The sequence below is a fragment of the Apus apus genome, chromosome 6, assembly GCF_020740795.1.
Source record: "Apus apus isolate bApuApu2 chromosome 6, bApuApu2.pri.cur, whole genome shotgun sequence".
Classification (NCBI taxonomy): domain Eukaryota; kingdom Metazoa; phylum Chordata; class Aves; order Apodiformes; family Apodidae; genus Apus; species Apus apus.
In genome coordinates this window covers 21,968,220-21,990,587 of record NC_067287.1, presented here as the reverse complement: position 1 = coordinate 21,990,587, position 22,368 = coordinate 21,968,220, and the positions used below count along the sequence as shown (strand labels likewise).

At 40.7% G+C, this 22,368-nt stretch overlaps 1 protein-coding gene across 2 annotated transcripts in view; it reads right to left on the bottom strand.

Annotated features, from left to right (window-relative positions):
• MAP3K20 (mitogen-activated protein kinase kinase kinase 20) overlaps positions 1 to 22,368 on the bottom strand; it is a 93,346-nt gene that overhangs the window by 16,167 nt on the left and 54,811 nt on the right. The window contains exons 11-16 of one of the 2 annotated variants that reach the window (XM_051622941.1): positions 17,376 to 17,511; positions 6,172 to 6,216; positions 5,289 to 5,319; positions 5,013 to 5,152; positions 3,746 to 3,808; positions 2,651 to 2,743 (exon numbers count right to left, since the gene is read on the bottom strand). In XM_051622941.1, the coding sequence (XP_051478901.1) occupies positions 2,651 to 2,743; positions 3,746 to 3,808; positions 5,013 to 5,152; positions 5,289 to 5,319; positions 6,172 to 6,216; positions 17,376 to 17,511 (508 nt within the window). Of the gene's footprint in view, positions 1 to 2,650; positions 2,744 to 3,745; positions 3,809 to 5,012; positions 5,153 to 5,288; positions 5,320 to 6,171; positions 6,217 to 8,191; positions 13,198 to 17,375; positions 17,512 to 22,368 lie in introns of those variants that run through there. The other variant, XM_051622942.1, reaches the window with a different exon arrangement.

Genomic DNA, 22,368 nt, shown 5'->3' with positions numbered 1-22,368 from the left:
TGCTTTTGTCCCATGTGCCCCCCTTTCCTATGCTTTGGTGGAGCCACCTGCGAGTGCATGGACAGGCCTGCTTCTGGGTGCAGCTACACCAGAAGATGCACTACCAGCACCAACAGGAACTCAGCCCAGGAGACCAGAGCAGGGCCAGCCTGGGGTGAAACCCCTGCAGCCAAGTGCTGCCATGTACAGAGCCCTTCCTGCTGTGCTGCACCAGCTCCTGCAGAGCCTAATAATCTCCCTTGAGGCACACAGCTCTGGCAGTCTACGCATCACCCTGGGAACACACGCTGTCAACTCATAACCCAGATTTGAGCTTATTGCCTCTTTTTCCTCATGGCTAAAACAGGACAAATGCTTCTTAGCTAGGCAGGCAGTTACAGGGACCGATTAGGGTAAAGTTCCTTTGAGAAATTTATTTTTAAACTGATGTAGGCCAGCTTTTTAGCTATAAAGATGGTGGAAGGTGTGATGCCAAGTGCTTCTGCTGACCCAGATTCACAGGAATAGGCACCACTCTTTTTTTACAAAAATGGGACAGTAAAAGAAGTTTAAACCCTCCAATCCTGGTTTACCCAGTATCTTCAATTCATTTTGGAACAAATCTGTATGGCAGCGGTAGTTGGCTTAAAGCAGCCTCTAGGGGAGCTAGAAGATTGTATCCAGGGATTTTCAAAGAAGCAAGCTAGCCAAATTTTCTGTATTGTATGTACCACACCAATCTTGGTTTATAGTTAAACACCATTTGTTAGTGTTACGTTTCATGCAGTTTACCTCACTCTCTCTGGCCCTAGCATACTGCCTGAAAGATCTGCTTCTTCCAGTCCACTTTTTAAAACTTGCTGAGCTGCAACATCTTGAAAGGCAGGTACAAGTTACTAAGCAGACCTTGGACAGAAGTTTCCAGCCCAAACAAACTCAGGTGAGAAACGGTGCATTCCCTGGCATGGCACCATGGACACAGGTGCTGTGGGGTCAGGCACGGCCAGCACCCACAGCACCCACTGCTGCGGAGGAAACGGCCCCTTAGGAAGGAGCCCGGCAGCACACAGAGCCGAGAGGACCAATTAGGAGGTCAAAGGGAAGGGAGGACCAAAAAATAGAGTTCTCATTTGGTATGTGGGAAACCTGTCAAGATGATGCAGCATCATTCAGGCCCACTGAACCAGCCCTGTCCTCTCATAACAATTCAGCTTAGTTCCATAGACTCTAGCACACCATCTTATTTGCCATTTTTGCCATCACAGATCTACTTGTCCTCAAACTTAGTAGGAGTTAGTGCAACCTGAATTTCCCTCCAAGACTTAGAGGTCTATTCACTCCTCTTGCTCTTCCCTGGAGGAGGTTGTCCTGCACTATGGCTCACAACCCATCTTGGAAATGGAAGGGAGATACAAGCTACTTCATGGACTTCTGGTTCATTTTAGAGCTGTACATGAGAGAGAAAGATGCACACCTACCAAAAAAGCAGCTGTACAGCATCATAAGCTACATGCATTTGAGAACACTGAGACAGTCTAAGTAATCACATACTGATAAAGAAGATTTTCATAGGAAAAAAAAAAAAGTGCTTAGGATAAAAGAAACAAAAAAAGGAAAACTCCAGACAAAAAGCAAAAAACTTTTTCAAATTGATGAAATTATTTCAGTACAAGTCCCAAGTTCCTACTAAGTACAAACCTACTTTCTCTGCAGCATCACCAAGAACAGAAATCAAGAGACTTCTGCAAACATTGTGCCCTGAAAGCAAAGCAGCCACATAACACAAGACAAAAGTCAGCCATTCACAAGTTTAGGGTGGACATACAATGCAGATTTGTCAAATACAAAAGGAAACAAATCCTGCTGTCACAACTCCTGACTCTAACTCAGAAATGCTTTGCACACCATTTCCACATATATTATTCATTCTAAAACCCTTGAACTCAAGAGTCCATGGCAGGCTGGATAAAGAAAACAAAAAGCATGGGACAAACCTCACTCTTGAGAAAGACAACGTGGTGGAAATACTTCACTGGAACACTTGAGAGTTGTCAATGCTGAGGTCTGATTAGCATGTGACATGCTGGTAATTGCCTTTTACCAGCCACTGCACAGTAGTTTTGCCATCTGCAATGTGCTGCATCTACCTCTCCCCTCCTTCCCCAGTACCATGAGGGAACACAATCACCACCAGGACCAGTCCCATCCTCCCCAGCCAGCAGCCATGCATATAATGGATTTTTAAAACCCCTCTTGGTTGCATAAGACACCACCTTTTGGTCAAGACAGAAGTAATAGTCTGTCCACTAACATCAGGCATAGGGCACTGCTCAACTGTGAATGATGTTTCTGCATAAATGGATTTTTATTTCACACCCATTGGGATAAAAGGAATAAAGTGAAAGCCCAAATTACAAGAATTACAGTTACAAAAAATTGTTCACAAGGAAACAAAAGCTTTCAGTCAAAGCTTGGTGGGCCACTCTGCTGCCTTGTCTGCTCTGAGGTGCGGTTCCTCATCACTGATGCAGCCCCATTTGCCACTTTGACACTTGGTCAGCACTTTCCAAAACAAGAGGATTCTCACAGCAAATTATCTTTTTGTGACCAGAAGATACTGGATCCTCTGGGTAGTGACTGTTGATCAACTGATCTAGTGCTCCCAGCTTACCTTAGGACCGTTTCCTGGCTTCAAATGATAACCAAAAACGAGTTCAAGATTCACTACTTTCTCTATGTTTTCTTCGGCTCCACCTGCAGAATCCTGCCCAGAAAAAGGCAAAGTGAGATCCCAGATCTACCACAACCTCCTGAGAGACAGTAGCAGGGCATCTGGTGGCAGAAAGGATTTGCCTTTCAGATGCTACAAGTCTGGCAGGCACAAGAAAGAGCCAATATTCTGCCCCAGTCATGCTGCTGCAAGAAGGACCAGGGCTTCTGCATGGGTTTATGGTGCATGGTGGATGGCACATGGGAAATGCTGCACAACTTCTGCTCCTGGCCAAGCTGCTCTGGTATGGCACAGTGCCACTGTGAGCACTGTGGCAGCCACTGCCATTGGAATTGCAGCCAGCATGGAATGGCAGCAAAGCCCCAAATTTAATTTTCCCCTTTGTGGAGCAGAGTTTTGCTGTATGTAAATTCACTTTAAGTGGATTTCACTCTATAGCTGTGCAATAAATTATTACTTAAAAAGCTACTTCAGATTTTGGGGTCTAGAATTGCTTGGGTTAGCTTACCAAATTAAATCAGGCAAAAACCTGCTCTGCCAACCCCCAGTTTCCCTAATACTCTCTCCCTTTTGCATGGCTAATGTTACTGATATCAGAACATCAGCATATTAACACAAGGGTGACCAGACACTATAAATCATCCTTCTCTCCTGTAAAATTAACAAACTGAGGAATGATGGGCTCATTCCAGGCCAAGGGTCTGCTGTTCTATAGTGGTGAGTAGTCAGTGGCACCAGTTTGAAGGAATAGCTCTTAAGAGTAATTTCTGATTAATGACAGCAAAGGAATCACAACCTGTAGTCTTTTAATTTAATAATAGTGGTTCCACCATAACATCTTAAAGCCTCCTTAAAAACAACTTTTGTTATCCTATTAGTTGCTCTGATGTATCCCATTGCTGCTGTTGATGTCACAACCCTCTGCAGGAAGTGCTGCTTCGCCCTCCCGCAAACAGTAGGAAAGCTGAGACATCAGAACAGGAAAATATTCATACCGACTCGAGAAGCACTCCTTATGTAAACAATGAGACTTGCCTTAATTAATGGTGGAAAATGAAATAGATTTAGGTAGTCATGGGTTAACTTCTCAATAGCAGTCTAGAAAAAAAAAAACAACACAACAAAATCAGATGAGAGTTATTCAGAATCTCATACTGTAACTGCCAGCATGAAAAACAGCACAACTCCATGTGCACTGTGTTTTCCATTGTGGATACATTAGGGCATGTGAGAGGAGTTTAAAATACAGCCCTGTTCTGGAAAACTGTCGTGGTAGATTTGCCCTATTTTGCATTCAGAATCAGGTCTGCTTAATCAGAGAAAGAGATGTTTGGGGGGTTGTTTTGGTTGTTTTTATTTATGCTTAATCGACCCAGGAAGCTGAAATATTTCATTTTGGGCATTATTGACTTTATTAAGTTTCAATAATTTTCCCTGTAGGAAATGTAAATTAAATATATCAGTAATGGTGTGTGGCATGGAAAAAAAAAACAGCTGATGAGTAAAAGGGGAATAAATCTGTGTGACTTACAAAGCTAAGTATGAGGACTAGCAATTAGGAGACAAGTATCTCTTAACTAGGAAATTGTGGTATAAAATAATTGTGATGAAACAGAGTAATAGATGCTGCTTTTAAAGAAATCCTATTCCAAAGCTGACTGCCAGGAAACTGAACTCTCTCCTGTGGCTACAGCATTAATACTATTAGTGCTGTTGTGATCACGTTTTCCAGACCATTATTTTCTGAATTCATCACTAGCATTTGATAATTAAACACCATGAAACAAAGCTTTAAGAGCAAAGTAACCTGGCCGTCAACCAGCCTTAAAGTTGTCTAACAGAGTTTTGTTAGTCAAAGTTTGTTTTACGCTATAGATGAAATGTGAAAGTTGAGAAGTTAAGGGATTTCAGCTCAAGTAACTGTTTTCAAATCTGCTCGTCCCTCAGCTAAAGAGAAATCTTTAGGGAGAACACTGTCTGAGGATATCCAAAGCTTTCTGCCAGGAGAATGGCCCTCATAGGTGAATCTGTAGCAGTACCGACAGACCAGCTCACAAGAAAACGAATAACTGCAGAGGAGTATAAAGACCACAGCACATACTCATGCCTTATAAAATGCTCAGGTTGCTTTAGGTTCTAGATCCATATGAACCTGTAACTGTTTTGTTTTTTTTAATACCAAGTATGATCTCTATTTAGCTCTGTAACATTTTTTGTTGTTAATACTACTGAAAACCCATAGACTCTTTCTTAATATTCACACTGTAGCCTATTGCAACATTCAACATATGCTGTTAAATACCTTCAAATGGATGATATGTCCTCTGGAAACAATCCCCATGTCCTTTAAATCCTCTTCTTCTAGGAGAAGCAATCGTTTCCCAGTGATATGATGTTCCTTAAACAAGCTAGCATACGCACTCATTTCACCAGAAGCATCACCTTAAGATAAAAGAGATTCACCTTAAGATAGGAGATTCAGAAATCCAAAAGGTGCTTTATTGGTGGGAGAAAAAGATGAGCAAATGTGCATATATTTAAAAATGTTAATATAAAGGTACATATGAATAGCTTTTACCTTTTCTAGTAAGTTGTTGCATCCAGAAAAACTGCAAAAAAGAGGAATCAGTCTTGAAGTTCACATTATTAACATTTTATATTACAGTATTTGGGGTTCAGAAGTAATAATTATTTTTTAAAACAGGATTTAAAAATATTTCTAACTTTGGGTTAAAGGACTCAAGATTCATCAATGTAAGTGATTACTTTTATTTAGCTTTTTAAAATTGCCTTCTGTTTTGCAGCCACTTTCCTCAGTTTATCATGAGGAAGAACTGAAATGACCAAAGCAGAGCTCAGCAATCTGTCATGTGCTAAAAGGGCTAAAGTTAAGGAGCCATGGCTATTATGGCTTTTGCATTGGCTTTTCAGACAGTTCTTACTAAACAAGCCCATGATGCACAACACACAAGGAGGATGCTAGATGGGACATTAAAATCACTATGACACATCACTAAGCTAGAGATAAATAATTGATGTTTCTTGTTTAGCCTTTTAACTAAATAAACAGGTAAAAAAGGCTCAATGTCATTATTTTATGTGAGATTCCACATCCTTTAAAAAACATTGAACTCTCATTCAATTAACTGCCATCCTAGTGGCACACAGTGGGCACTTCCACATTCCTTAACTGATCACTCAGGAATCCCTTCTGCTTGCTGACACGTCCCAGCACAAATTATTTTCTGGACATTGGAGAATGTGGCTGATTTGTGAAGGTCGCTCAAGTCCTTAATTTACTCATGGTCATTTTAAAGCCTTTCTAGGACACAAGTTTCACCAAACAAGTAGCAGTAAAAACCTCACCTAAATGTTCTGATCCAGCTTTTCCTGCCTCCATACCCACTGACATTTGCTAGAAAGCTTCAGCAACGCTGGCAACATTAACACAAAACACTCACCACATCTTCTTCGGTCCATGCACAAATATCAAAGGAGGGCAGCAACTGTGTGAGAGATATGAATTGAAAAGAAAACCATCTGACCATTTTTCTGCCTTTCACCCAAACGTTACTCTGGTAGCAGATTTTACCCAGTTCCTTTTCCCATGCAAAGGGCAGGACTTTAGGCTGTGATACTGATGTACTAAAACCTTGCATACACACTGACCACAGGCTGACTCCAACAGCATGATGGCAGTGCTAAATCGATCCCATCATGTTATGTAAATAAAATTATCAGCAGAACTCAAATAGAAACAATTTAGGAAGCAAAAGTAAGCAGTCAAATGGCGAGGGACTCTAGCTGGCTCTCCTCTTAGCTCTGACACTATATGGGAAGATTTTTGCTATGGCTTTGGTACCACCTGATTTCTGCAATGAAAGTAATGCTGTGATCATGACTCTCTCCCAAATTATGTTGGTTTTTTTTCTTTAAAAGGAAGGAAGACTGTCACTAGGCAGTTGTGAAAGCAGAAGTTGGAGTCAGGCCACTGTGGCTAGTCTTCCTGTACAGACAAGTCTCTTGTTTTCTGCCAACACTTTGTAACTGCTCCCAAGGCTGGGCAGTTCAGCACTTCCCAGCCCCTCCAGTGCTGCAGCCCACATGGCACACAAGCTCTACACAAGATGGTGTCAACTCCTGAAGTACAAGGAAATCATGGAGGATGCACAGGAGAATGGATTTGAAAACTGACACAGGAGAGGATGTCACTGTAACACTGATTGCCATTTACTTGTTCAAGCATTTGGTATTCCAAGCTTCACCTTCTTGTCATTTTCATCCAGCTGACAGGTTAACTTTGATTGGTATGTATGCATTTGGACTGTGTCTCCCAAAGGCTCAAAACGTTATGGAATTACAAGCTTATTTAACGTACAGAACAGATTTCTGAGAGATTGAGGTTGGTCACCCGCCAGTCCCCAACGCATTGTTACCTCCTCCAGAGCCAAGCCACCCACATGCTCTCCAGCCCCCATCCACAGGCCAAGCATGCCCCCCTGGCAGGCACTCACCCTGCCTGCCTCCAGACCAGCACTGTGTCCCAGGGCAGACTTGCCTTATATGCTTGAGCACTTCCCTGGGTCTCCAGGCAGAAGACCAAGATCCAGGGTAAACCACCCACAACTTTCAGCTGTTGCTGTGCAACACCCTTTACAGCATCCATCTGAAGCTCTCATTGAAGGACTTGTGACTGCCCAAAACCCCTTGACTTCTTTGTATCTGTGACTTTTTGCTGCCCACTCTACTTTGAGAACTCCTCAGATCTTCTTCCTCCTCTTCCACCAATGTCTTGCCAAACCCCGCTGGGCACAAACCATGACACCAGCTGAAGCCACCTATGTGAGAAGTACCCAGCAGACCCTCAAACCTATTCCTTTGCCCATTGCTTCCCCAAAGGGGACAGTGCCAAAGGCATCAGAGTGAAGTGACAAAAGGGAAGATGTGTCTGCCAGAAAAAGAGAGACCTTCCTGATATTTTCTCTCTACTACACCGTATTTCCAGCCCATCTTCTCAACATACCTGCTCTTAGCCAGGCATTTCCTATGCCAGCAGCTACCTGGGCAGGATGTTTTGGAGCAAAAGTAGTGCTGGGGAAACACCTGAGCACAAGGGAGGGCAAGTAGCAACCATAAACGTCCTCAGGAAGGCAATGGGTTGTGCCTTTTATAGGTGCTTATAGTCAAACCGGCTGGTGCTGTGGAAGGAGCCTGGTGCATTTATTTGTACAACTGAATCATTTACTGCGTAAGTCCAATATTGCATGTTTAGTTGCACAATGGATTTTTCAGCTTTTCCCATGTTTAAATATAAGCAGTGGCAGAATATGTTCTGTATTATTTCAAATTTTCTTTTTAAAAGATGGGAGAATAAAGGAGAAAGGTCACACAATGAGTAATACAAAAAGTGACTTAAACCGGCAGACCATAAGGAACCTCTTGAAACACCAGCATTTTACACAGGGACACGGATGCATAAAATTTACTGACAAAATGTTTATTGCAAAATAGAAGTTTGGAACAAAGAGAAGCAAAGGAAAAAGTTCACATCAAAAGAAAGTTTGTGACACCAATTGAGGAAATTGAATACATTGCATTATTTCTTTTTGTTTGTTTGCTTTGGTTTTACACTGGAAAATCAAATCCACAGTGTGAATAAAACAAGACATCATATGTCAAGTGCAAAAAAAGAGAGTAACTGACTCTGCAAGGTTTTACCACACAGAAGTGTAATATTGCATGTTCCACACAAATGATATATGCAGTTTACAGCACAAGAGTTTTGGCACAGGCATTGCGCTCAGCTTTTTTTTTTTTCAGAAGGGAAAATGAAGTTTTCTAACACTGTGAAAATATTTTCTATTCAAATTTAATCAGTTCACACCTGAAGTGTAAGTAGCATTGACTCCTAGTATTCAGTACAAAACTTTCAGTAGTGCAAAAGCAAGAAATGCAGTGGACTATATCTGACTTTTAAAGGCATATGAATATTTAGCACACAATATAAAATGTTTAAAGAAGGTTGTTGCTTCTACAGTTTTAAAATTAAATCTTCACACATCAGAAATCTCTGTGCAGATTTTACAGTGTACACTAAGTTGGTCTGGGGGAAAAGGGAAAGGTCTCTCCTCCAGATTCCTACCAGTGCATTTTAAGGGCTGTGAAAATTACTAAATGAACTTATTTTTCTACCCGAAAATTCTACCTAGGACTGTAGTTAAAACCTCTGTCAAGTTAGATGTCTTATTAAAAACCTGTAAAAGCTGCCTGATTACAGAAAAAGGAACTACAGTACTAAAGACACACGATAACACTGCTGAATACTTAACAGCTCTATGCACGCTATGGATTTACTGCTGATAGCAAGATAAATCATTATTGCATCAAATATTTCACTCAGAATAACCACTTTAAAACCCATAAGGAAAGGGAATCAACATCTAACAAAACCACTGGAACGATAAGCAAATGACAAGTCCAGAACATGACTACATGTCAGGGAGCTGTGCCAGATCTCACCTCCTGGAAGCCCTTCCCACTTAGAGGGGACAAGCCCCAAGTCAGGCAGCCCACAGCTGGCTGGGGCTGCAGCACACCTACACACCAGGCCTGAGGACACTTGCTGCTCCAAAGGATTAGTGGTGTGATCATCACAAAAATGATTAGATCAAAAAATTTCCTCCAATAATTCTCCCATTTTTTCCATACTGCTGAAGGAAAAGAAAGGGAGTTGGACATCCTGTCTTGGTCCCAGCTCGGTGGCTTTATGCAAGCCAAAAGCTGATCCTCACTATTCTTCTCTCAGGTTATTTACTCATCTAAGTTAACACTGGCAGTACAACAGCCTGGTAAAAACAAGAAGTTCTGGCCTGGTTCTTATCCTTCTATTTCAAATGCAGCAATATTATTTTTCTGCAGATACCCCCAGGGCTTTATGGAAGGTGGAGAAAACTGGGATGCCAAAAGGCCTGGCAGGAACTAGCGAGCTGAGAGGTGCATGAGACATGCAAAAGCTTTTGGTGCTTTTACTCAACCCAGAACAGCCAGAGGAACACCTGCTGAGTTTGGTTAACACTTTCATAAGCTCTGTGGCTGTGAACTGTTGTGAAGATCTACATACCCTGGTGATAATACAGGTGGAAGATAGACTGGGTTGCACTGCAGAGCAAAATCAGGTGTGTAGGATGAAGTACTCTGACCTCCTCCAGCCAACATAACTGCCCACCAGAGCCACTTTCAAAACCTTTATCTAGTGAGAAATGTATCAGAGGCAGAAACAATACAGCCTTATTCTCACATATGATTTTTGGCTTCTAAACTGGAGACATCTGGTATGAAAGTCATCACAGGAAAGTTAAAATGCAATCAACACCATCACTTTTTAATAAGCATAGCCAATATTCTAACACTTTCTCAAGGGAACTGCATCAGAAGAGTTTTTCACATATATCATCTTCTCTAGAATTCAGAGACTACCTTTGATACTTTGAACACACAGGTAGGTTTTACAAGAGCTTAAATTTTATCTTATAAATACCATAAATATAGTTTAATTTACTTTGACAAATGATGTATGGGGAAACAAAGGGGGGGGGGAATCTGTCTTTGTTTCATTAAAAAAACCTGGAACTAAATAGCAGAAATTCCTGTGAGCATGCTCCCAAATTCTGATGATATTCTGTTGAAACAGGTTACAAACCTCAGCAAGCACAAGCCCAGAGGAAAGACTTAAATCTCGTGATTTTCTATCTAAGAAAACCTGTGTCATACTACTTAAGGACTATTTTTACTTCTGTAAAGATTAAAGCATGGATTTACAAATTCAGTTAAAACCAATGCAAATATAAATGTGCATGAAGTGCTCTGAGATTGTCAGATGCTAAAGAAGTACAAAACATCAATGCTAGGGAGAGTTGAGTACTAAATGTACTGAGCCAAATTTCATTTTCAGTTAAACATGTACAACCCTACACTGCTTATGTGGTACAGTGATATATGCAAAATGACACACATCTTAAGATCTAAAGTGCATATATTACATTACACAAATCCATAAAATTTTCCTGGGTGCAAAGTGGCAGTTACAAAAATAGCATCATTGCTGTGGATGTTAGCAGACATAGACTTACAAAAATAGTAGAAACCTGCACTGGAAACAGCCTATCTGCTCTTATTTCCCTTTAATTATTTGCCCTTCAATGTCCTTTTTTCTCCCTAAAATCAGGTTGTTTTGATGAACCAAAGAAGCCATTCCTGTCTGTGCTAAAGGAGCAAGTTTCTCCTTGGGATGCTCCAATGAACCTATTACATCATTCAAATTACAATTCTGTCAAGAGAAAAGCTTCCTGATACAAGAGAGTTAGCTTCAAGCCAATGGATTTGCAGCTGTTACAAAGAAGGTGGAATGTGGAATGACATCCTACAGAAATTAAGCATCTTGGAGGGTCTAATCCTATGCAAAGCGAGTGGAGTAGGCTAACTTGAAGAGCAGCACTTGCTGCCTTGCACGTTACCAGTGCTGGTGCTTAAGGATAAAACAATTCTCTCTCACAACCTGAAGAGGTGCCCACTCATCACTCTAGAAAACCTCCTTCAAAGAACTTCCTCTTTTGTTGAGTGGACACGTAATGATTTCAGGCCTACTGTTATCTAATGTATCCATTTTTTTCTCTACACTATCTACAAAGACAACATAACACGTAGGTTAGAACTGTGCAACAGGCAAGCCTATAATTAAAGAAGCCACTCAAAAAACATAAGCTTTCATAAAAGAAACCCTTCCAGTAATTGAGAATGGAATTTTGATGGTTTATTCCCACTACAGCTGAACTAGACAGTAATGTCTTTCTTTTGAAATGCTGCCCTTCTTCCTTGGGCAAATATTTTAAAACATCTTTTCTAACCTGCACTTGTGTTTGCACTGGTTTCCTTGCCTCCTGCATCACCACTACAGGGGTCATCAAGAGAAACACACTTGCTGCTCTCAACATGAGTGCCTGGCAGGCAATTATTTCAGCAGGTTGCTACACGCTGTGCTTTATGGTAAGTCGTAACAGCAGTGGCAATATTTTAAAAGTGATTTAGCTGAAAAAAAACAGGTAGGCAGACACTAGGAAATATTCCTTATCACCCTCACGGCGAATTTCACATGAGCCACAGTAATAAGGCCCAAGCTGAAATGTCACTGTGGCTTCCCTTTGTCCTTTCACAGGGGTAGCACACACCGTTCGGGAGATGCAACAGAATAAAAATTTACTAACACCGATTTTTACTCTCAGGTACAATAATAAGTCCATCAAAGTTAATGAGGCTTCTTGGATTTACATCAACAAAACTGAAAATTAGCTTCTAGATGACAATATCTGATAATAGATGCAGAGGGCTGATTGCAGTTTGCTTTGCTGGAGTGAATTATCTACACATGCATATACACGTGAGAGGAAAAAGGAGCATTTATACAAATAATCTACTAATAGGGATTATCTGGTTTCTGCTGCACTTCAGTTTTGAACCTATGTATTTAACTAGCCCCTCTCTTCCCCTCAATCAAGCTTCTCTCTTCCTAGAAATGTATTTGTGACTTCCCATGATGCTGCCTTGGAAAAGGCTTTAAATTACAAACACAGCAAACCCCTTCACTGAAATAGTAAGAAAAGACGAATTGCAGAGAATAGCAAGTCTGGAAGTACAAGTATGATTGACAATTAAAGGGGTAAGGGAAATTACAAAAAACACAAAAGAAAAAATTGAAGTACATTAGTGGCATTAAAGGCATTGAAGTTTCCCCCAGTGTTTTCAGATCTTAAGTTTATCAAGCCATAGTTTCTGTAATCAGGCATCAAGAATTATAGATATAATCACGGTTCTTAAAATAACGATAGTCTCAATTAGTTTGGAAAGTTTAGTTCCAAATTTCATCAAAGCAGAAACAGTTCAGCACAGTCTAAACAAAAACAACATGTCTTTCTACACACAAACATGCTCAGCCTGGAAAATGTCTCCCTTTTTTTTTTTTTCTTTTACAGGATTTAACAGACCAAACTAACAGGATTCTTATTCTAAAACTTTATTGGTTTTGCTTGCTAAAACCGATTTCAGGGTTAATTCTATAACTGATTTCATTCGCTGCTATCATCTGTGTCATCAAAATCATCATCATCATCATCGTCATCTGACCAGTCGAATTCACTGAAACCCAAAGCCATGTTGATTTTCTTCCCTTTTCTCATAGAGGTGGTTTTAGAAGAATTCTTTTTGGCTTGCATGTTTATCTGCATTCCAGAGTGCAGGACAGATCCTGCTTGGTTCAGAGAGAAGATATCCCCAAAGCCCGTCATCATCAAGGCCTTCAGACTTTGGTTCATGCCAGCTACCTCCCCGTTACTTGTTGCTGTGATCTGACATGACATCTCTGCACTGTTTGACTCCTCTGTTTTAGATTCAAAGTAAGACTCCTGAGACATTCTTGCAGCAAGAGGTAAGAAAAACTATTCAAGGGAGGAAAGGACAGAGCAAAAGTGAAAGTTAGAACCAATTTAAAAATCAAGGAAAAAGACACCACCAGATTAGTTGGCAATCAACAGAAAGCACAACAATTAGTGAATCTAAACACAGAGATCATGTAAGAATTCACTAAACCAGACAGCTTCATTCTGGGGTCATTGTTCTTAAATGAAAGTGCAAAATCACTGAGTTGCACAGCAAGAACCACAGGTAGCAGAGCTTTCATGATGAAAGAATGTTCAAACTCTTCAATCCTTCATTTTGTACAGCATAAACCAGAATGTGACATTTCTCAGCCAGGTGGACTGGCACCCAAGGCAATGTGGGCACAAGAGAAATCTGAGTTGCTTAACTGAACCCCTCAGGATTGAAGAATAAATTCTATTGAGATTAAAGAACCCAAACAAGCTCCCAAGGTTTGGTGCAGAAGTAGCAGTCCTCTAAATATCAGAATAATGGCAGCAGTATTATTTGAGCAAAGACTGGTTTTGAGCTCAGAAGGAGAGGAAGGGGTCACCCTGAGACAGCCACAATCAGAAATGAGCCTCTCACCAGTGCAAAGGACACAGGAACCAGCCTCCAGCCCGAACCAGCACCTTGCTTCTGGAAGCTGTCCCAGGGAGGAGCAGGCAGGGGAACAGGGGCTGTTTGGTTGGCTAGTCAGCTTCTTCAGCTTGTTCTTTTGTTGTGGGGTTTTTGTTGTTGTTTTTTTTACATCAGATTAAATCTCTACTGATTTAGTCTTCACCTACAGATAACAATGTTTTCCTGATCTAGTCTGTAATAACAAACAAAGTGTACCCTCACCAGCTAAATAATGATTAGTGTCTCTTCAGAGTAGCTGGGCTAGTAACTTCTGTGATATGATTGGCTGTTGTCCACAGGGAGTAAAAACTCAGGAGTTTCATCTCAAAATAAACTACCTACTAAAGCAACAGCAAAGGAACAGTGTGTGAATACCTAACACCTTTTTTAACCTAATCAGAAAACTGACTGAAGAGTCAATGGCAGTTGGTCACACCAGGTCACAGTGGTGGTAACAGTGATGCCCTGGTCTGTAACACAGGAGATTTCTTGGTCAGGCTGCTCAAAGAGTGCCCATTTATTGGCAACACCACTTACACTGACTAATTTCTATCATTACAAAGGGTAATTTCTGTATTTTGCTCCTCTGAAGTTCACCCTACTTACATAGGCTTTTTGTCTGCACTGTGGTTAACAGAAGTTAGCGATCATGGTTTAAGAAACAAAAATAAACTCAAGAGTGGGGAATTCATGCATCCTATGGCTGAGGAAAGAACCTGCAGCTAAGCTTCCTGTACATCTGGCTGTACAGGAAAAAAAATACACTATCAGCAGAGATAAAGGACACCAAAAGCTCCTATTGCTAAAGAGAAGGAATATTTTAAAAACAAGATCTAGCCACAGAAACGAGATGCCCGGCACACCTGATGCAGTGCCAGACAGTTCTTCTGTCAGCTATTGGAGTTTTAGTCACTTGAGGTCCATCGAGAAGCATCCCCTGACAATATGGGAATAATTCTCTATAAAAATCAACAAAGCTGCAAAAGAGCTTTCCACTAAAACATGTTTCTGGGTCAGTGTTTGTGCAACACCTGGCAGTGGGTGAGCTGTAAACGGGTCATAACTGTGGCTCATTTTTCAAGTTATAATCATTTTACTTCCTCCATATTTTGCCATCTTATTATCTGGAGCACTCAGGAGCTCTGTGCAACAGGATCTGCCTTTGGTGACACAATGCATATGATAGCTATCATGAAGAGACTTTTATAGATGGCTGAGGTCCCCAGTCTCTACACGTCACTGTTCTTAAATGACCACCTACGGGTGCACAGCACCACAAATGACTATCTGGATTTCATGTCTTGCTCACTGTCTTCCTCTTAATATCAGCTTCAGCTTAGCTACATACACTCCCTTCTTATAGTCAGGTCTTCTTTCAAAATAAGTCATTTCACTACAGCTGTGGATATATTTTACTCCTCCAAATGGCTCTACATTCCCTTGTGCAAGAGGCTCTTGGAGATCTGCACAAAGGGAATTTGCAGAGATCAGACTTAAAGGTGTCTGTTGTATAAGACACAGCAGAAACTGAGTCAAAAGAAGAGCAGGGAGAAACACTACTTTCACATAAGTGTTTCTAAAGACTGGCCTCATCCTTCTCTCATGCTGATGTGTGTAAAGCTATACTTTAATATTTGGAATAGAAGCAGCCTGCCACACATAGGTACCTACCAAGCAGGATGAAGCTTCTACCATCCCTAAAACACTGGAGAATCAAGTGGCAGAGACAGCTCCCCTGTTCACTTGGTTTGAGTTTCTCCTCCTGCACACCACTTTAATACTATCTGCTGGTCTCTGGACTTTGCTGCAGAGCAAAATGAAGAAGTAGCTGCGGAGTGTAGAGCAGGGATGACAGTACCAGCTAAGACACCACAAGCCCCACTGTTGGTTAAGAACCAGGTATAAGCCTAGGGAGCACCCTAACCTGTGGTATTAGCTCCAGTTGCCCTGTCTTTACTACTGTTTACAGCCAAGGTAACCTTAAAATCCAGCAGTGCACCTCCCTGTTGCAATCCTCCAGTTTGATACTGCTGAGCAGACATACCCTGAACCAAGGAAGGGAGGGAGACAGTTGACTCCAAGGATTCTAGTTCATAAACAATGTCCAGTGATATTTTGTGAATTATTTACAGGTATGAATATAAATGTAGTTTTATTTCTAACCAGTGAATTGGAGAGCTTAACTTGCTACGAAAAAAAATCCTGCTTGAACAAGCCAATTTTTGCCAGTATGTCAATTTTTTCCCAACAAAATGGCTTTTTTAAAGCCATTCCATGTAACAGTTCACTAAAGATCTACGGAGAAAACAAATCTATATTTCTCTATTAGAAGAAATTGCATTTAAATGCAATAGGAGAGTTGGGTTAATGTTATGCAGAAAGATAGTTCATGCTTAGCACAATAGGCCTCAGCACAATGCTTTATTCTTTCAGCAATGCCAGCTCTAAGTGAAAAGTAGAAGTCATAAGCAAGTACAGCATTAAAAAAAAACCCTAGGGCCCTGCTCATGAAAAGAATAGCTCGTTAAGGCTGTGTCTCATGCTGTGCTCAGGATAGATGATGGCCCACAGTTCAGTTACTGGAAGTTTGCAAGCATTAAAGCAGGCATACAGATATCTACTGAGAATATACAGTATCTGCACATAGGAAAACATTCATTCTTCATTATTTCATTATGGCACATTCACAGTTGGAACATGAATGCAACTTTGTTCAAACAACAGCAATAAGCTATGCCTTAAAACCAAGCTGTATGTAAACAGGTCTGGATGGAATCAAGGTTATAAGTAGGATAAAACTGTGCATAAGAAAAAGCATATGCTACTGGAATCTCAATTTCATAATTATTTTGGCTAGTGCTTTAAAAACAAGTTGGTAATGTGGTATTTTTCGTAACAGCAATCTTATTGTAATATGTCTAGCCATGCACTAACCCTGTGGTCCTCCCTCTGCCAATCAGTAGTTAAGAGCAATACACTTCACTAAGAAATTCAAGATAATCCAAGGAAGCTTTAAAATTTAATTTATTAATAGAAATGTGGCAATCCTACCAACTAATAAATGGCCAGTAAGTTAACTATAATTATGAACTAAAGCCCTAAATTAACACTTCAAATTTTGACCCCCTTCTTCACAGAATGGAAATTTGCTTCTTCTCAAAGAATTAAAAAAACAAAACTACATGGGTTTCTCAAGCCTTCTTTGCAAGAAACAAATTATTCTTACATTTAAGACCAAACTCTGCATGCCTTAAGTCAACTTTCTAGTTGAAAAATGAATTTTATTCAATCCAATCAACTTTTAAAGCTGAGAACTGTAATTAAATCACTGGGAAACTACTAAGTGCCCATGGCACAATATGAACTATCAGCAACATCTGATATCTAATGTATTAGATGAAATTTGAAGAAAGATTATACTTATTTGCAGTGATGTCATAAAATAGACTTTAACTGGCCCAAAGAAACAACTAAAGAAAACAAGGGCACTGTTTCCCTGTCGTGGGTTAAATTTACATAGACAAAGCTCCAAATACTTTCTGAAGTGAGAGGAAAGGTTGAATTATTATCTACTTACAGGAGTATTGGACTGTTCAGTTAGCTTCTGCTCCCACATCCTCAAACGTCGCTCCCGTTCCTTTAGTTCCTGCTCTTTAAAGCTCAGATCACGCTCCAGTTTCTTTAGTCTCTCTAAGGTTGCCTCAATTTCACATCTGCATGGAGACAATTTGTTACGTCTTGTCTTTTCCTGACAGATATAAATTGTTCATAATTCCCACTTGAATGTTAATTAAATGTGAAAGGCTGAAAAGTACAATACTACCTCAAGCAGTTCATTTAATTACCAAATGCAAAGCCTTTCAGAGCTTTAAGAACAACTGGCAATGTTTATACTTGAGAATGACCGTAATACCTTCAGTTGAAGAAAAATAACATTTAAGAGAGTAAAATACCATGTAACAACAACATTTTAAAAACCGAAATGCTGTATTTTCTCTCTGACAACATGAAACATGATCTTATCCGTAAAGAAAGTGAATTAAGAACTGGTAATGGGACAATCATTAGCAACACAATACAGGCAGCATAAAAAGTTCATTTGTGTAGGTTTATAACTTGGCTACAAATATTTTTAGTCTTACACTCAAAATCCACAGAAGCAGCACTGGTGTGTTTTTTCCACTTGCCTTCCTATTTCTCAAGGTGAAAATGTAACAGCAAGAATATAAACCATGATATGACCCAGCCCTGCAAATGTTTGCAAATATAAGCTCCTCAAGTTAGAACAGTTAATAGAAAGATTTGGGTTTTCTGCGTTTCTCACCACACATGCAAAGATATGAAAAAAAAAAGAAAGGCAGGAAGTGAAGGCAGTACTCTAAAAAGCTGCAGGTACCATCCTCGATGGGTTGCATTTCATGTACCTCATCCCTTAAAAAAGTGGTTTCCTTCAACATGCTTTCTGATGGACTATCTTTTAAACACATGAACTGAACTGCTCTCGGAAAAATGTTTAAGAAGTGTTGTGCTACAAATGCACTGGGTGTGTACCAGAAGCCACATTTTTTTGCTTGTGGCACAACCAAAGAAAAACTTCCAATTCCCATCACAGGTTGTATTTGCATTTAAGAAACTGCTTCTGTGACTGAGGAGACTGTGCACTGTCTGCCACCTATGTCCTGCCTATCACTGAAACTGTTTCCTATTCACATTGTAGGAGTAGTCAATCACAGTGCTTCATTTTCCTCCTAGAGAGATCAAGCCCCCAAGAAGACAGAGATCATAAAGAGCACTCTGAAGACAGCTATTGGGACTCCACAATGCCAAACCCTCTGCTCAAACTTTCTCATTTTCCCTTTATAATCACACTGCAAACAAAATCTGTTCTTTCTGATGTTGTCCAAAACACAATAAAAGGACTGACAAAGTTGGCTGTCATTTCTGTAAGGAAGTTACTTCTTCCTGTAAATCTCCTGTCCTAGCATGGAATGATTAAAATCTTCCTTAGTATAAAACTGAAGGAGTTCAGGCTCTCAGTGGGGGAAAATGCATACCCAAATAGTGTATTCAAGTAAATTATTTAAACATTCCGAATCTTCCAAGATTTCTTATTTTAATAAGACATCTCTGTCAGAGAGTAATGCTCACAAAGTACAGTGGAAAGATTCAGAGCTGGAATAACTATCAAACTCTACTGCAAACTACCACCATGCTCAAGTCTACTGCAAAAATCAGCCACCTGGGGCATGGGCATTTATCACACTTAGATCCTGCTGTGTGAGCTGTTCAGTGTGGTGGTCAGAACAAATGCCCCTCACAATTATGCTTCAGATTTCAAGCAAAATTCTCTCTCGTATGTAGGTATGCAAAGGTCAAGACTGATCTCTGTGCTGGGTGAAAAGTGGTCACACATCCTAAGAGAGATACAATGAAGGAACAAAACTGAAAAGCACTGAAGGTCAGAAAGTGATTCCTCTCCAAACATTAATTTCCCCATCATAAACCCTTTACTTTGGGTGCAACATGTACGATGCAATCTACTGTAGGAACTACAGGGCCATTTGAGGAGAGTTACACGTGCTGCTTTTCTTAAGTTTGCCTCTCAACATCAATGCTACTTATATGCAACTCTATAATTTTAAAAATATGTAAATTAAGTTCTCTTTTAAATAACATTCTGCACTAGTTAAGTCCTGGTAACAATAGCTTTCTATATGTGAAAGTCTATTTTGTGCTGTAATTACCTCTCTTCATTAGACAGAAACTTTTCTTATAATAAAAGGTCAGTCTGCGAAAACAGTTGCATTCTGAAAAATAATTCTACTGTATAAAACTGTGTAATTAAAGAGAAAGCTACCGTACATTGCCCAGTTAATGAGTCTTACTTCACAAATGAAGCAGCTTGAAACATGATACATGGTAGGGCATGCAGATTTGTTTGCTTCTGTAGTTCTGGCATCTAAGTTTACTGGCTTCTCTAGAATAATCTCATTCTGTGACAATGAAGAACATATACTGTATTACTAGAAACTATAACGATAAACAGCCACAGATTAAAAACAACAACAGGCATTTGTCTGTATGTCTTGAATTGCTACTCATTCACTAAAGTATATATCACTAATAGACTATTTTAATCATTATAACAGCCACTCATGGGGAGAGGGCAGAAGGAGAAATGCAGTTAGTTTATATGACTAAATGCAGACAAATGTGATCTCTCACTGAATTGGAATATTGTTACTTCAGTAGTAATTTTTTCCTACTGTAATGGAAGTGACTTGAGAAAGAGCTCCAAAAAGATCAAAGAATATGAACTTAAACATATGGTGGACCTGTGCAACACAGTTGTAAAACAGTGCCCCTATCAGATTAAATGAAAACTTGTGAAGGGTAGAACTGTTAGGAAATAAGGTACTCAATTATTTTAAGGAAATAGTAGAACAGGCAGATAAAAATATATTAATATAAACATCATGACCAGTAAATTTTGCAAGTAAGACCACATTAAAGATAGGTCAAAGTGTAATTTATCTTATCACCTCTGTCAGTCACATAAAAACTCAGCCCACTCTCAGTTTTCACACCAGCTAGTCAGAGACGTTGAAGACTCTGGTTACTTGCTGTTACAGACACATTTTTGGCATCTCCTTCTACAAAAAGAACCTCACCTTGCCTTTTTTAAGAGTGGGAAAAAATTTAATCCAGCTTGTCTAAGCTTTGATTTGCTTTGCTAAGTGCAGTATCCCTGTGAAAGTGCAGTATCTGGATCACTAAATTGAAGGTCCCTCAAAGGAACAAATGTAACCTTTGCTTTTCCCAAGCCCACCCTTCACCAGGGCTCTCATAGCCAGGCTTCATTAAAATTCCCCATTTCTTGGTACTACATCTCATTCTTTCCCTGTTGCTGGTTCAACTATCTCTTTGCAAATCACTAAGAGATAAAAAATAAAAGGAAAATAAACCAATGAGTAAAAGCAGAGATTTTTGGACATGGAAGTTAAAACACATTAAACTTCTGTGCATCTGATCTTAGAAATGGTCTTAAATCTATTTTCATTTATCCCTTTAGGATCACTGCACTCATACAAGCCTTTCATCTGCTTTAACCTGTATATTTTGTGCATACTTTTCTCACTTTGGCTTAACCTTCCTGAGTGTCTCCATACAGCCACAGCTTTGCACCACAAAGGTGTGGCTGTTACCAGAACCCAGGTAAGAGCCTGTCCCTCTTGTCCCCACAGGACCTAAGCTGTTTCTGCACTTCATGCTTTCACTTCAGCTTAATTCAGAAATGATCTTATCTTTCAGGCCACTCATGCCTCATCATGTATTTGGATTTTCTCTCTCATATTTCCTTGTCTCCAAGTTATTCCTTCTTCCAAATAAATTGCCAAATTTACCTTTAACACAAGTCTCCATGGCAAGAAGTTTTTCCATTACCTGACAGTGCCAAAGAACGTTTCGTTCTACACAGCTTTCCATTAACACTTTGTTAGCCATTCAACTGAGCAATTTAGGTGCACCAAATAAAATTTGCAAGAAACACTTGGCCAGAGTCATACTCCAAGATATTAACCCATTTACCGAAATAATAGAAGTTTAATGTAACTATATGTCTAGCTAGCTTTTATTCTGCTATATTGGCAAGATTTAAGTAGTTATTCTTCCCAAAGACATATGAATACTCGCGTATCTTTTAAATAAATGCTTTTACTATACAGGGGTGTACAAGAAACCCTACACAAGGGGATATTTTTCTTCCAACCCTCCTTGTATTGTGTCTGCTACCAAAACCACAGCGTGAAATCCCGAGTCTGCATGGAGAATGGCGCCAAGAAACACGGTTTTAGACTGTCAACACCAAAACCAGAGTTTGTCTCCAGCCCGCCCCAAGGCTCCGCAGGGCGGGCAGGCGCAGGTGCGCGGCGCCGCCAGGAGGTGGCGCTGCCGCCGGTGCCCGAGCCCGCCGCTCCCGGCCGGGCAGCCGCGCGCTCGGCACGCGCTGTTCCCAGCCCCGCCACGTGACGCGGCCCCGTCCCGTCGCGCGCTCCCTTTTCCCACTGGCGCGAGCACCGCGAAACGTCCCGGTTTTCCCTGGAAGTTCGGCGGGCGACGCTGGGGATGCTCGCCGTGACACGCGGCTCGTCCCCCTGTGCTCTTCCCCGTCCCCTGCCCGCCCCGGCTCCAGCTCTCCTCCCTGGCCGCGCTGCCGGCGGGCTGGGAATCGCGTCCTGTTCTGCTGCTCCCGGCTGACCTGGCGCGGGGCCAGCGCTGCTTAATATAGACTGAGGCAAGAACGCCTGGTAAAAATCTCCTGCCCGTACGGATCTGTTTTCAGTTTTCCAAGCGGAATGATGTGCTGTGAAGCAGCAGCGCGTCCTGACAAGCGAGCTCTGGGGCAGGGTCTTCTTAAAGTTCAGCAAGAATCACATTCAGCAAGAGGTAAAACGCTCTGCTCAAGCCATGCTGGTGCACTGCAAAAACAGGGCTGGCCTGGGCATTGGCTGCCAGTTCAAAATGAATACAAAGAGACTGCACAAAAACTGTCAGAATACACAGAAGTGAAG